General features: G+C 44.4%; 2 protein-coding genes across 3 annotated transcripts; both read left to right on the top strand.

Moving 5' to 3' along the window:
- Window positions 1-279: 279 nt before the first annotated feature.
- Window positions 280-9,301, top strand: EIF5A2 (eukaryotic translation initiation factor 5A2). 2 transcript variants are annotated; one of them, XM_030027924.1, is made up of 4 exons: window positions 280-490; window positions 1,980-2,084; window positions 3,654-3,785; window positions 5,076-9,301. In XM_030027924.1, exons 1-4 carry the CDS (start codon window positions 326-328, stop codon window positions 5,133-5,135), a joined length of 462 nt encoding a protein of 153 aa, XP_029883784.1. In that variant the 5' UTR covers window positions 280-325; the 3' UTR covers window positions 5,136-9,301. The 2 variants fall into 2 exon arrangements, with proteins under 2 accessions (XP_029883784.1, XP_029883785.1); XM_030027925.2 differs by lacking the exon at window positions 5,076-9,301 and adding an exon at window positions 3,876-4,338 and having other exon boundaries at window positions 281-490.
- Window positions 9,302-9,435: 134 nt separating this feature from the next.
- RPL22L1 (ribosomal protein L22 like 1) lies at window positions 9,436-11,563 on the top strand. Its single transcript, XM_030027926.2, has 4 exons — window positions 9,436-9,527; window positions 9,843-9,935; window positions 10,349-10,470; window positions 11,256-11,563. Exons 1-4 carry the CDS (start codon window positions 9,519-9,521, stop codon window positions 11,398-11,400), a joined length of 369 nt encoding a protein of 122 aa, XP_029883786.1. The 5' UTR covers window positions 9,436-9,518; the 3' UTR covers window positions 11,401-11,563.
- The last annotated feature ends 1,334 nt before the right edge of the window (window positions 11,564-12,897 follow it).

Raw genomic sequence — 12,897 nt, 5'->3', positions numbered from 1 at the left:
GAGGGGACGGGGAAGTGAAGGGGGGAGGGGGGCGAGACCGGGAGCGGGGGCCGGTGGGGGACGGGACCGCGGCACGTGGCGGGGCGCGAGGCCCGGCCCTCCCCGCCCCGGGGCGCCGCCATCGCGCTGCCCTCGCCGGGAGAAGGTGGTTGGGTCCCCGTGTCCGTCCGTCCCCCCGTCGTGTCCCCCCCCTCCTCGCCCCGTGTCGTGTCCCCCCCCGGGCACCGGCCCTTCCCGCCTCCGGCTCTCCGAGCCCCGACGTTCTCGCTTGCTTGCAGCCCCCGGCCCGCTTCCCCCCCCCTCCCCTCCCTCCCCGCCCAGCGCCATGGCCGACGAGCTCGACTTCACCACGGGCGATGCCGGCGCCTCCTTCACGTACCCCATGCAGTGCTCGGCGCTGCGGAAGAACGGCTTCGTGGTGCTCAAGGGCCGCCCCTGCAAGATCGTCGAGATGTCCACCTCCAAGACGGGCAAGCACGGCCACGCCAAGGTGAGCGGCCCCGGGCGGGCTCCGCAAGCCCCGATCCGTTGCTCGGCCCGCAGTGTGTGCTCTCTGCGGCTCCCGGCCCTCCGAGCGGCATCGCTGGCTTGGCCGGCCGAGAGGGAAGGGTGTAGCGTTTCATTTGGCAGAGCGCTCTGTATCCTGCTTTTGCTTTTCTCGCAGCAGCGTCTCGTGTGTCTCTTCGCTCTAGAGTTAGCTCAAGGGCTGCCAGTAACATAGCGCAGGAGGGATTGACGACGGGGAGCGGGGGGAGGGTGTTGGGTTTGGTTTTTTTTCCTCCCAACTTGTTAAAAAGCTTTAAAGCTGATAGCGATAAAACCTGTTTCTGTAGTGGGGGTAGAGTAAGTTCTGGAAGGGGGGCTGATGAAATCACTAGGGCGTGGTTGGATTGTGCTGTCGCTACCCACCAAAGCACTTTTGTGTCTCCCTGTGCTAGCAGGCTTTCACTATTGCAGCGCTCGACTTAAGCGCTTACTAGAAGTGCCCATGTTCTGTTACATAATCCAGAAGAGCTCAGCAGACAGTCGTTACCTCTCCGGGCCTGCTCTGGCCCTATTTTGCCGGCTTGCCTCGCTGCTTCTTTCCTTTTTTTCAGCACCGAGTGAGGCGTACCTTCCCCCTCCTGCGTTCCAGCAGGGACATTCTTAGGCTGCAGTCCTGCTGCCTAAGCAGTTGGCTTATGCAGCTGTCCAAAGCTTGGACCAAGGCTAGACTCCCCCTTCGTTCATTCAGCAACACTTTGTGCGGGGTATATTAGAGTTTAGAGACAGATCTGTTACAAACACGGGCTAATTAGATTTGTAAGTTTCCACAACCTTGTATGGTACAGGTAGGTGGGTAAAGTATTTAGGATTTGTCAAAGCTAGAGTATACCAAGCCCTTGCCAGCTTTTTTTTTCCCTTCTCCCTCCCCTCGCTTTTTTTATGGCTTGTTTTATTAGGCAGATCCAGTTTTCTTAAACACTGAAACAGTTGTGAGAGTGAAAGGACCTGAGAAGAGCAGGCTATGAACTGGTAATCCAAGCGCTAGCTGCAGTGGACAGCTGCTGCTAGCATAAAGGGAGGTGGGAGCTGCTTTAATCTCTGTGCATGACCACGTCTTCTTTTCCCCTTAACCTTCGCGTTGTCACCGACACTGTTGTGTTTCTCAGAACAGCTAGAACTTGAAGTAAACTTTTTCTCAACCGCTGCGTACTCTTGAGCTCTAGCTTGCTGCTGTAAAACTACAGAAGGCTGTGGAAGGTAACAGTGGCTGATCTGCGTTCTCATGTAGTGTTTCTGTAGCGTGCTATGAAAGGGTGTGAGAGGCTTTCTCTTGCTGCATGGGCTGCTTTCATACCACAAGCAAAGGGTCCAGGCAGAGTCTGGTATCACACGTGATCTTTTAGAAAACGGTGTGGAACCAGCAATACTGATGGCAATGGCATCTTGCTTCTCTAGGACCTACAGTAACTGATACTATTTTTCTTCTCTTGTAGGTTCACTTGGTTGGTATTGATATCTTCACTGGTAAAAAATATGAAGATATTTGTCCGTCAACTCATAACATGGATGTTCCCAATATCAAGAGGAATGATTACCAGGTGAGTTAACAGTCACTGCGTCCTCCCACACATTAGGAGGCTTTATACTCCTAATACCACATGTAAACTCTCTTCATCCCAGAACTTCCCTCTCAATTAATAAGGTACTGTTGTCAGAATTGATGGAACTTGCCTGTTGAGACATGACATTGCTGAACTTGTAGCATTTACTGAATTGTTAAAACTGTCAGAGCTCATTGATGGAGAGCTCCTTACTGTACTGACAACCTCATGTTATAGTTGCAATCTTTAGAAATGACAGGTAATAGACAACGTTTTCTAGCTCATGTTGTAAGGTCGCTTCTTCATTCTTTGCGATGCTGGCATCCTTTAGTATCTGGAGAGGTGTTATCCCTGCTGCAAGTTATTATTAGTTAAAGGGTAATCAAGATCTCACTAAAAGTAAATTTGAATCTAAGCATGTATTGTCATTTATAATTTCACTCTTACATAGGGTAGATGAATCAACAAGACAGTCTTAAACTGCATCTGATACCAATTCTAACTTGCTACAGTGCTTTCTGCCCCTTGCGTGGAAGCTGGCTTTAGCTGATCTCAAGTAATTTTGGTGCTCCTGAGCTCTGCTCTGAAACGTATCTATGGAGGGAACTTGTCAGGCCTCTAACTTCTGTAATGCCTTCTGTGATAGGGATAGTGAGCTCTTAAAAGCAGATTCGGGTTCTGAGTTACAACGTGTCGGCTATCTTTCCCTTGTCTCGGGAGTAGTTCTGGCCAGGAACTGATACATGTCCACATCAGCTGAAAAGCTGCAATTGCTTGACAAAGCCAAAGTTCAGAGGGTTAGCAACTCTTCAGGACAGCTGGTGCTGTTTGGATTAAGTGTGACTAGCTTGTCTTAGGGCTCAGACCTTCCAAGAGATTGTTATCTTGGTGATCTTTCTCTCGTGGTCTTGGGTCCTCATTGCTACTGAAATTCTTAATGTTTATCAGACTTGTTAGGGCTGCCTTTTTGGTTTACTGTTACGTGTTCCAGGTTCCCTAACCTGCTCTGTCAAAATAGCTGTTCCCCTTAGCTCAGGCTTTCGGTTAGGCTGAAAGCAGCATTATAAAAGTGGTCCAGAGCTTGGTGGATGTTCGCCAATTTATTCATTAGCCTTTAATGTAAATGATGGTATCTCATTGTACAAATGAAGGTATAGAAGTGTACAGTTCAACCGTTGTGAACTTTGTACACTTTGTAAAAGCAATGCTGTTCAGTGAACACCATTCCAGTTACTGTTTCTAATTCATAGGCGTAAAAAGCTGAACCACTGACCTGGAAGCAGTACTTCTTCTAAATCACAAGGATGGGTTTTGCGGTGCCCCACATACTAGGAAATAGCCAGCAGGGTTCTGGTGGTTCTTGATAGCTTTTGCTACAGTTGCCCTAACTCTCCACCCTCTAAACTCTTGCTAAAAATTGAGTTAAATTAGGTTCTTAACTGTTACAAACACAATACTAAAGAATTAATGTAACAGGTAGAGTTCACCGCCTTCTGCTTACCTTCAGCTACTGCCTACTAGTGACTACTGATGTTAAACTTCCTAAAAGTGAACTTCTCTTCACAGCTGATAGGTATTCAGGATGGGTATCTCTCCCTGCTGACAGAAAGCGGTGAAGTTCGTGAGGATCTAAAGCTGCCAGAAGGGGATCTTGGCAAAGAAATAGAAGGAAAATTCAATGCCAATGAAGATGTGCAGGTAAGCGTAGAGGGCAGACAAGAAGAGTTGTGGTTAATTCCACTTGATTATACAATGAAGAAGTCTTATTCTAATACTGACCACTTGTAGCTCTCCATGATGAACGGGTTAGAAGCACGGGAACCGGTCCTTTGAGATGCAGAAGGACTTTTGTACTGGAGCACTCAGTATGGCACTGAAGCCTGGCTCAGTTGACAGTGAGGCGATACGGGTGTGTCTCAGATGTCTAGGTAAATCCTGACAGTGCTGTCCGCATGGTGTGGATTGGAGCCTCCAGGCTTTCTTCATCGGGACCAAGTGCAGAATTTTGTGATATAGTCCTAGTAGTCTAATTTGCTATGTTAGCAAACATGTCTGCAAGTAGCTCTGCAGACTGTAGTTTATGCTGGGCCACACCAGTTGTTAGTTTGGCTCTACTGCAGGAGCTTGTTCATCTTCCTCTGTTGTACGAACTTCAAGGTGCCAGCCAAGGCAGTGTGGCATAGAGAAGGCAGCAAAAGAGCAAATCAGTGGGAGGGTGTCGTGGTTTAACCCCAGCCAGCAACTAAGCACCACACAGCAGCTCACTCACTTCCCCGCCACCCATTGGGATGGGAGAGAGAATCTGAAGGAAAAAGGTAAAACTCGTGGGTTGAGATAAAAACAGTTTAATAGAGCAGAAAGGAAAAAACTAACAATGATAATAATAACAGTAGTAAAATGACAATAGTAATAATAATAATAATAATAATAGGATTGGAATATACAAAACAAGTCATGCACAATGCAGTTGCTCACCGCCTGCTGACTGATGCCCAGTTAGTTCCTGAGCAGCCATCCTCCCCAGCCAAGTCCCCCCACTTTATGTACTGGGCATGACATCCCATGGTATGGAATACCCCTTTGGCCACTTTGGGTCAGCTGCCCCGGCTGTGTCCCCTCCCAACTCCTTGTGCCCCTCCAGCCTTCTTGCTGGCTGGACATGAGAAGCTGAAAAATCATTGACTTAGTATAAACACTACTCAGCAACAGCTGAAAACATCAGTGTGTTATCAACATTCTTCTCATACTGAATCCAAAACATAGCACTATACCAGCTACTAGAAAGAAAATTAACTCTATCCCAGCTGAAACCAGGACAGAGGGGCAGATATTGTGGACATTCTTCTAATCACTGAATTTTACCAGCTTCAGCTTTCTTTTTTTCTTCTCAAGAGAGATGGGATAGATACTAAAATGTGAAAGTCTGTAACTTCTAGGAGCGCCTCCTCTGGCATGGGTTGGAGTTCACCTATCTGTCTTTTCTTCCAGATATCCGTCATAAGTGCAATGAATGAAGAATGTGCTGTAGCCATAAAGCCTTGCAAATAAAGAGGATCGCCAGGCTCGGGCAACTGCTCAGGTCTGGACAAACCACAGATCTATAAATTTGGTTCTTATTGTCACCAAAGCTCTGGCCTTCACAAGCAACCTCATTTCTTTTCTGAATTGTTAAAAAGCAGTGCTGGATTCTGGATTAGTGTTGCAGGCTAACTGGCAGTTTTCAAAATCACTGAGATTTTAATTCCTTAATTGTAACTATTTTAACATTCCTGTGGGTTTCAGCTATGGATCTGAGAAACCAATCAGGTGTTACTAGTGGATATATTTTTATTTGCTTGAGCAAAACAGTGTTTGTCTGTATGAACAGACAAAATACAGTATTCAGGGGCTTTTAGATAAGCTGGTAGGTATCTAGGATTATAAAGTGACCTAGAGCACAAATAGTATTTTTCTTGACATGTTTAGGTAGAACTGACAATAAAAGTAGCTTTTTTTTTTTTTTTTTTTTTTTTTTTTTTTTTTTTTAAAGCTTAAGTATTTTGTGGATTGGGACTCTTGCAGAACTGTAGGTGCCAATCGCAACTTTTAGACCAAGAAACTCAAGTGATCAAAAATGCCAGCTGGCTTGACCAAGCCCCAGTGGCCATGTGCAACTTAACTGTATTACCTCTGTATTCTTCTTTGCCAACTTGTTGGCTTATTGTAACGATAAAATGGTGTCAAAGCCTACCTGTGGTTTAGGCAGGCAGTTGGAATATTGGGTAGATAAGACAGAGAGAGGTCAAGGGGACACAAAGGTGAGAATGGATGTTAAAGCTATAGACTTTCACTCGAGGCCTTTGTCAGACTTGAAAAATAAAATAGAAAAATGCAGTTCAATTGCTTTCCTTTATTATATTTATCTTAAACTATAAGAGGGTGACAAACTCCATGGGAATCTGTTGCAGTGCTTCCAGCTTTAGGTTTTAATCTTCAGGTTCAGACCATATTTTTGTAGCACAGGGACCACATGTTTTTCAAGAAGTGGGACAAACTGTAGCATTGAGCCTAAACTAAATGCATGTGATTCTTTTTAAAAAAATAAAACTATTGTGTTTTCAAAATATAGACTTGACAGACAATACTGAACAACCATGGCTTAACTATAAAAGTAAATAAATAGCTACATAGTTATGAAAGCTAGCTCCTATCCAAGGGAGTTCTGAGTCATTGAAACACGCATGCATGCCTCTAACTATTTAGTAGCTTAACAGGCAAACACAAGGCTTCACAGCAATAGTTATAGAAGGATAACTAGGCTGCTCCTGTTTAAGGCGTTCAACTTGAATTCTAAGACTTGGTGACTCTTCATGAGTGGGAAACTTCCTTAGTGCGTGGCTCGGACCTCTCTTCACAGTTGATAAATTGTTTCATGAACTTGCCTTAAGCTTCAGTGGCTGCAGGCTAACGGAGGACAACTTGTAAACATGTGGCATGCTGCCCTGGACAGCACGCACAATTCACACTATTGGCAGCGAGGGTCAGACTTCACGCTGCTGTTTACTGCTTAAAATGTTTGTAGCTTAATAGTATGTACTCTCTAATCCCCAAAGGGCTCATGGCAACTGTCCTGAACTGCCCTTGTACATACTGTGGCAGGGCTTAGCAAATCTTGGAGGTCTAATCTAGATGGCAAAAAACATGCATTTTTCCATAGACTTCTCATGACAGGGAGAGCAGTACAGCGAAGGTAAAGACAGCAATAAATATACTCTGGTAATAAAGCACAGTTACCTGGGACACCTGGCAGAAGCAGGATACTGCCACACGCTCTTGCCTAGCACAATACACATTGCAGGTCAACCCTATAAGTAGCACCTTGACTGAAATGGCAAAACTGCTTTTAGAAAAAGCTGTAGATGCAAGAGATTGAAATGCATTCAGAATAGTTTTGAAGAGCATGCTTAGTAGTTCAAGCTAGTCTGCACTATGCTCCTTTCTGCCTCTCTGTTGAACTGGTACCTGGAAGAGAGGCTTTGCTGGCTTTGGAGGTGACTGTGAAACCATTGGTGATGGTCTTGACAGCAAGCTGAGCTGTGTGATGTCAGATGGGAAGTCATAGGTCGCTATGTCAAACTAGTGCAAGTTCTAATGCTATCACCGCATTACGAATACTTCTAATATGCTTGAAAACTACAAGAGTTGGATTTGTTCTTGTCCTCGTAGTGCTTTAGTCTACTTTCAGGTGCCTGTCTGTCCTCTAGAACCTTGTTGGAAGACAGGTATTTGATGCCACTGGCCCACAATCTAAGCATTTACTTAGACTGTAAGCTGTCTGGGACGAGGGCTGGTTTTTGTCCTGTTCCTACAAGTGGGGTCCTGGTCTGACTGGAGTTTTCAGGTACTACAGCAATCTAAAGATAGAGGTTTTATGACCTCCAGCTTGCTGGAAGAGCCCTCCTTGGGACGTATCGATGTCCTTCTATTGCAACCTTCAGTTCTGCAAGATCTAAATGATTAAGTACTTCATTATAGGTTTGTTCTTAGATACTTAGTTGTCTTTTGTGAAGCACTTCGAACATTATGGAAGTGCAGAGCATTGGCTCGTCATGCATGAAGTTTCCCATAGGTAATACATAAGCATGAGTCTTAAGCATAATCTCCAAGTTTCAGTAAGGTTAAACAAGTTGCTTCTAAATTAGAACGTGTATTTGAGGCATTTTTTCCAAAGTAAGATGTTTCAGTTTACTGTCAGAATCGTTTGCAACAAACTTTGTTTGTGATCAGTAGTCCGTATAGATGCGTATTTTTAAGATCCCTAACCAAATGCTTAGGGGAATTCTCCTTTCATAGCTTTACTTTAAAACAAATCTTAACCAATGTACTTGTTCTGTAGTACTGTCTTAATACTTACATTGTGTCAAAACCGAAAACGATAAACAACTTCTAATAGCTGATGCAACTGCTTAGAGTAAAGGCTGTGAAAACTAGGAGGTGAAGAAACGTATTTCCACTCCAAATAATGCATTTTTTTTACGGCTCCAATTCATTGAGTTTCTCTTACTACTTTACAGCATTGGAAAGACTGCAGTGTTTCCTGCCTCAAACGTTGGCAAGTAATACTTTAAGATTTCAATAGAACCTTCTAATTTTTTGCTTATAATGGTGGTTTTTCAACTAGGCTCTTGCTAGTTGAGCCATGTTCTCAGGGCTGTTTTTTTTAAGAAGTTAGCTGAGTTTCATTGTTTCAACGTAACTGCTTTCAAGCCTCTCGCAGGTTTTTCTAATCCACAATGTACCCAGAAACGGTGCACAGTCTGTAGTTTCACAATACAGGTAATTTTACATAATCTGTAAAGAAGTCAAATTTGTTGATAGTTCGAACTCTTATGGTTACTGCAGGTCAGTCTCACAGAATTCAAAATTCAATAAATCCCACTTTTTTCGGTTGAGTAATTTAGAATGTAGTTTGTTACAGTAGAACTAAACTTCAGGAAAAAAAAAAAGACCTTGTTAAGGATATTTTGAGTATCTCGCTTACACACCGAGAACGTTAACGAAGGCGTAGATCCTGGAGCGTTCGGCAGTTCAGCACGGTACGCCGAGAGCAGCAGAAGTCTCTCCAGCGTCTGCAGTGTGGCCCTACGGTATTTGGCATCTGAGAGTAACTTGGTTTGCGAACTTAAAGCGAAATGTTTGCTATGTATTGCTGTGTGGCAGAAAACCCCTGTCGTCCTGTGCTGTATGTATATCGTTAACCGTTGCTCGGTGCGGCTTTCGAAATGCGGGAGAAAGAAAGAGGAGCGCTGGCGACGACTCGTTGTACTGATCGTAGCAAAAACCAAACCCTGTAAATCGTGTGCACCGGGAAGGGCAGTCCTCGCGGTTCGAGCGTGTGTCTGTTTTGGAAGCTGTATTGTTTTCGACGCCACGCGAACGATGCGGGGAAGGACGCCGATGCGTGTTTTGCTCCAGAAATACTACGGATGTCGGTGCTGCGGGGAGCTGGGTGCTGGCTGAGATGACGGGGACCGTGGGAGAGCCCTTAGCGCTTCGGTGGCGGCGTGGAAGGGGATCTGCGAGCTCCGGCTCTGACTCGAGTGGCAGTGGGCGCCGTCCGCTCTCCGCCAGCACCCTCGCCTTCCCGCGGGAGAAACGCTTCACCGCTACAGCGGCGCGGCCTGCGGCTTGTACGAGAGCAAGAGAAGCGCTTGCGTTCCTGTCCAACAGAAATTTAAAAAGAAAAAAGCGGAAAATAAAATGAAATAAAAAGGTGGCTCCTTCATGCTAAAGACGCGTGGTGACTCTTTTCCGCCGGCGGGAAAGCGCCCCGCCTCCCTGCGTGACCCGCCTCGCCCCGCCCCGCTTGCGCGGTGACGTCAGCGCCGGGGTATAAAAGCGCGGCGTGGCGGGCGGGGCGCTCTTTCTGCGGGAGAGCGGCGGAGGGGCAGCATGCCGCCGGTGAGCGCGCGCGGGCGGGGCCGCGGCCCCCTCACGGAGGGACGGGGGATGGCGGGGAGACGGCGGCTTCTGTGGTGTGGTGTGGTGTGGGGCAAGCGGGACTGGTCCCGAGAGGGCCTCGAGTGGGACGGGGCCGGGGCCCGCGGCCCGGGGCGAGCCGGCTGCGGTCAGCCCCGCTCTGCCGGCGGGTGTCGGCCTGGGCCGGCCCTCGCCACAGGCCGCCGCGGTGCCCCCTTCGCGGTGATGAAAGCTTTACGGGTGCGGATTGTTAAATGTTAATGGGGGGTTTTTTGTGTCTCTGTGTGTGTGTTTTAGCAAAAGGACAGGAAATCTAAAAAGTCAACTTGGAAGTTTTGCCTTGACTTGACCCATCCTGTGGAAGATGGAATCTTTGATTCTGGGAATTTCGTAAGTCGTGGGTTTGCGCGTGCTTCTGGTGCGTAGTGTAGTAAAAGCTTTAGGACAGTCCCGTAACTGAATTGCAGCTGAAAAGTTACATTCTCAATTAGTAAAATCAACAGCTGTTCTTTAAATTATCGGCACTTTTTGAAAGTTTCTTGGGTTTAAATGTCTTTTACAGACAAGAGGGTTCACACCTGTCCACAAATAATACAGCTGTTTTAAATTGAATCCTGTTTTAGCACGGGGCTGATTTTTTTTTTTTTAATTACATGCGGTAAAATCTTACTGCGTTGTAAATACTTGCTATCAGGACACAAGTAAACGGTGATTTTTAATATTGCTCTATCGCTAGGGTCCCTTCCCTAGTTCATACCTAGGGTGCCATTCCCTAGTGTTCTATTTCTTTAATGTTGAAACAGGAACAGTTCCTAAAGGAGAAGGTTAAGGTCAATGGAAAAACTGGAAACTTGGGCAACACCGTTCACATTGAACGTCTGAAGAACAAGATCACAGTGACATCCGAGAAGCAATTTTCTAAAAGGTTGGTGAAAGGTTTCCTTTTGTTGTATTTGTGATAGTGGATTTTGAACGGTGGCGTGTTGAATGTGAGGCCCTTCTGATACATACAGAGGAGGCGTTAGCTCTAACCTCCACAGCATTTGTAAATATTAGTGAAAGACATAATTCAAACATTTATAATATTATTAGATGTTTAAAAAACTTTTAAAACTCAAGCCTTGATTGCAAATTAATGCTCCCTCTAACACAAGCATAGTAATACAGAGACGCTTTATATAGCTTGTTAGAAGTGTATCAAGGAAAGATAGGCTTTTAAAAGTCATACTGAATTCACGTAATGGGTGGCTGTTTTATTACTTAACTAGTTGTATTACAATTTATGGGTACACAATATGTGTTGTTGCAGAAGGACCCCTTAGGTCAAATGAAGCTTTAAACTGCATAGTATGTTAGGGCATGCAACAGATGAGTACACTGATTAGAGGTAGAGTTCCTTCCCTGCATCCCCCCCTTCATTTGCTGATAGAGATAAACCTGTATCTGTTATGTTAGACCAAGGTTTAGAACCACTTCTCAATGCTTTTGAGTTACTGGCCTTGTGCTATGTAGTCAAAAAGCATCAAATAATAAATTCTTATGTGTCTGGAATGAAAATATACTTGTATTACCTGTTCTATATGGTAATTTTTTATTTCTGGATATAATTAGTGTGGTGTTGCCCTGCTAGAGCCATGACTTGGGTGGAGCGCAGACAGCAGTAAAGGTTGTTAAATGAGAAAGTTCTAATGTGTAATTACTGTGTTTAAGGTACCTAAAATACCTCACAAAGAAGTACCTCAAGAAGAACAATCTGCGCGACTGGCTTCGCGTCGTTGCGTCTGACAAGGAGACGTACGAACTGCGCTACTTCCAAATCAGTCAAGATGAAGAAGGATCAGAGTCTGAGGAATAATTGAAGCTCGGCTTTATACTCAGTGCAGTGTACAAAAGGCTAGAACATCTATTTATAAGAACACTTAACTTATTGGTGAATAAGGATTTTGTACCCTGTTTGACAGCATGGTTAGTTTTCTAGCCTTTTTTTTTAAGTTCTAATTAAAAACCAGCATGGGAAATCATTTGTTTTGCAGTTTTCCTTCCATTGCTAGAAATCAGAGCTGTTTGTTTAACATGGCATCACTGAGGGTCCAACTAGAAGAGAACTGAGCCCTTCACCCAGTACAAATGTAGGACAGTTCCATTGGTGTTTAATGATCCAGAGTTTTTTTATGACTAAAAGTACCAGCTCCTCCTGGTAATTTATGTGGAGCTAATGATATGATATTTGAAAGTTTACTTTTATTTACTTTTAATTATTTTAGTTAAAAACCAGGGTTACAAGTTTTAAAAGAAATACTTTATTTCTGTGTGATTTATCTAAATCATTAATTGGTTGTAGTATTCCTGTGCATAACCACAAGTCAAACTGGAGTATAATAAATAAAGAGTTGTTAGCCAGGTTTATATTAGATTGACAAATAAGACAGGTAAGGAGGTAGAGACAAATCTCATTGCCAGCATCTAGCTAAAACAACTTAAAGGAAGCAGTGAGATGTGCTTTAATGTTGACAGTGACTGAATCCCATTAAATCCATACGGATGTTTCTGCTTTTATGATGGTGTATTTTATGGTTCTTCTATTTGACTTCTGGGATTATTTCTTTAATACAAGTATTTCTTTAGTAGAAGTGGTGGGTTCTTCACTGAAACACAAATCACTCCAGATCCTATAAACTTGTTCTTTTGTTCACATAATAGCAAGAGAAATTTGAGGAGTTTTCACTATGAAAAAGTGGTATTTGTGAGCCTGCAGTTGCAGTAACTATTGCATGCATATGCATTTCAGTGCTGTATTCTGTCCAGCTGGTAGTACACTCTGCATGTGATTAATTAGAATGTTTACTCTTGGCTTCCAGTGCAGTGGTGAACTCTGGAATTAGTGATGCCATATTTGTTTAATATCATAAAACAGGGATGCATGTAGGCTCTGATATTGAACTTTGTGCTTAGAACAAATCTGCCAGCTTAGGCTGAAGTGTGCCTTCTAAATTGTTTAATTTCCTGATGATTTTTTTTTTTATTATTAATTCAGCATTGTTTTTGCTGGGAAACCTCTGAGACAGACTATTTAGAGAGTTGCCAAAGCACAAAGCAATGCATTAACAGTCACATGACACCCACTTGTGGTACCTAAATCTAAATGAAAAATACATAAGGGGAGGATGAACATTGGGGTCTCATTTGTCATTTTTCAATGTTCCTGAAGCGTGGCCCAGGGAGATGAGAGGAAGCAGCAGTGGAACAACGGCTACTCGTGTAATCTCTGCTGTGTTGATTTGTTTGATTTTGCTGTTTCAAAGCTAGCAAAAGGAAGGGAGCAGCCTGTGTAACTGGCTGCAAGGCTGTCATG

The sequence above is a fragment of the Aquila chrysaetos genome, chromosome 10 (assembly GCF_900496995.4).
Source record: "Aquila chrysaetos chrysaetos chromosome 10, bAquChr1.4, whole genome shotgun sequence".
Lineage (NCBI taxonomy): Eukaryota > Metazoa > Chordata > Aves > Accipitriformes > Accipitridae > Aquila > Aquila chrysaetos.
Note: the sequence above shows the minus strand (reverse complement) of the source record. Positions and strands in the feature narration are given on the sequence as shown.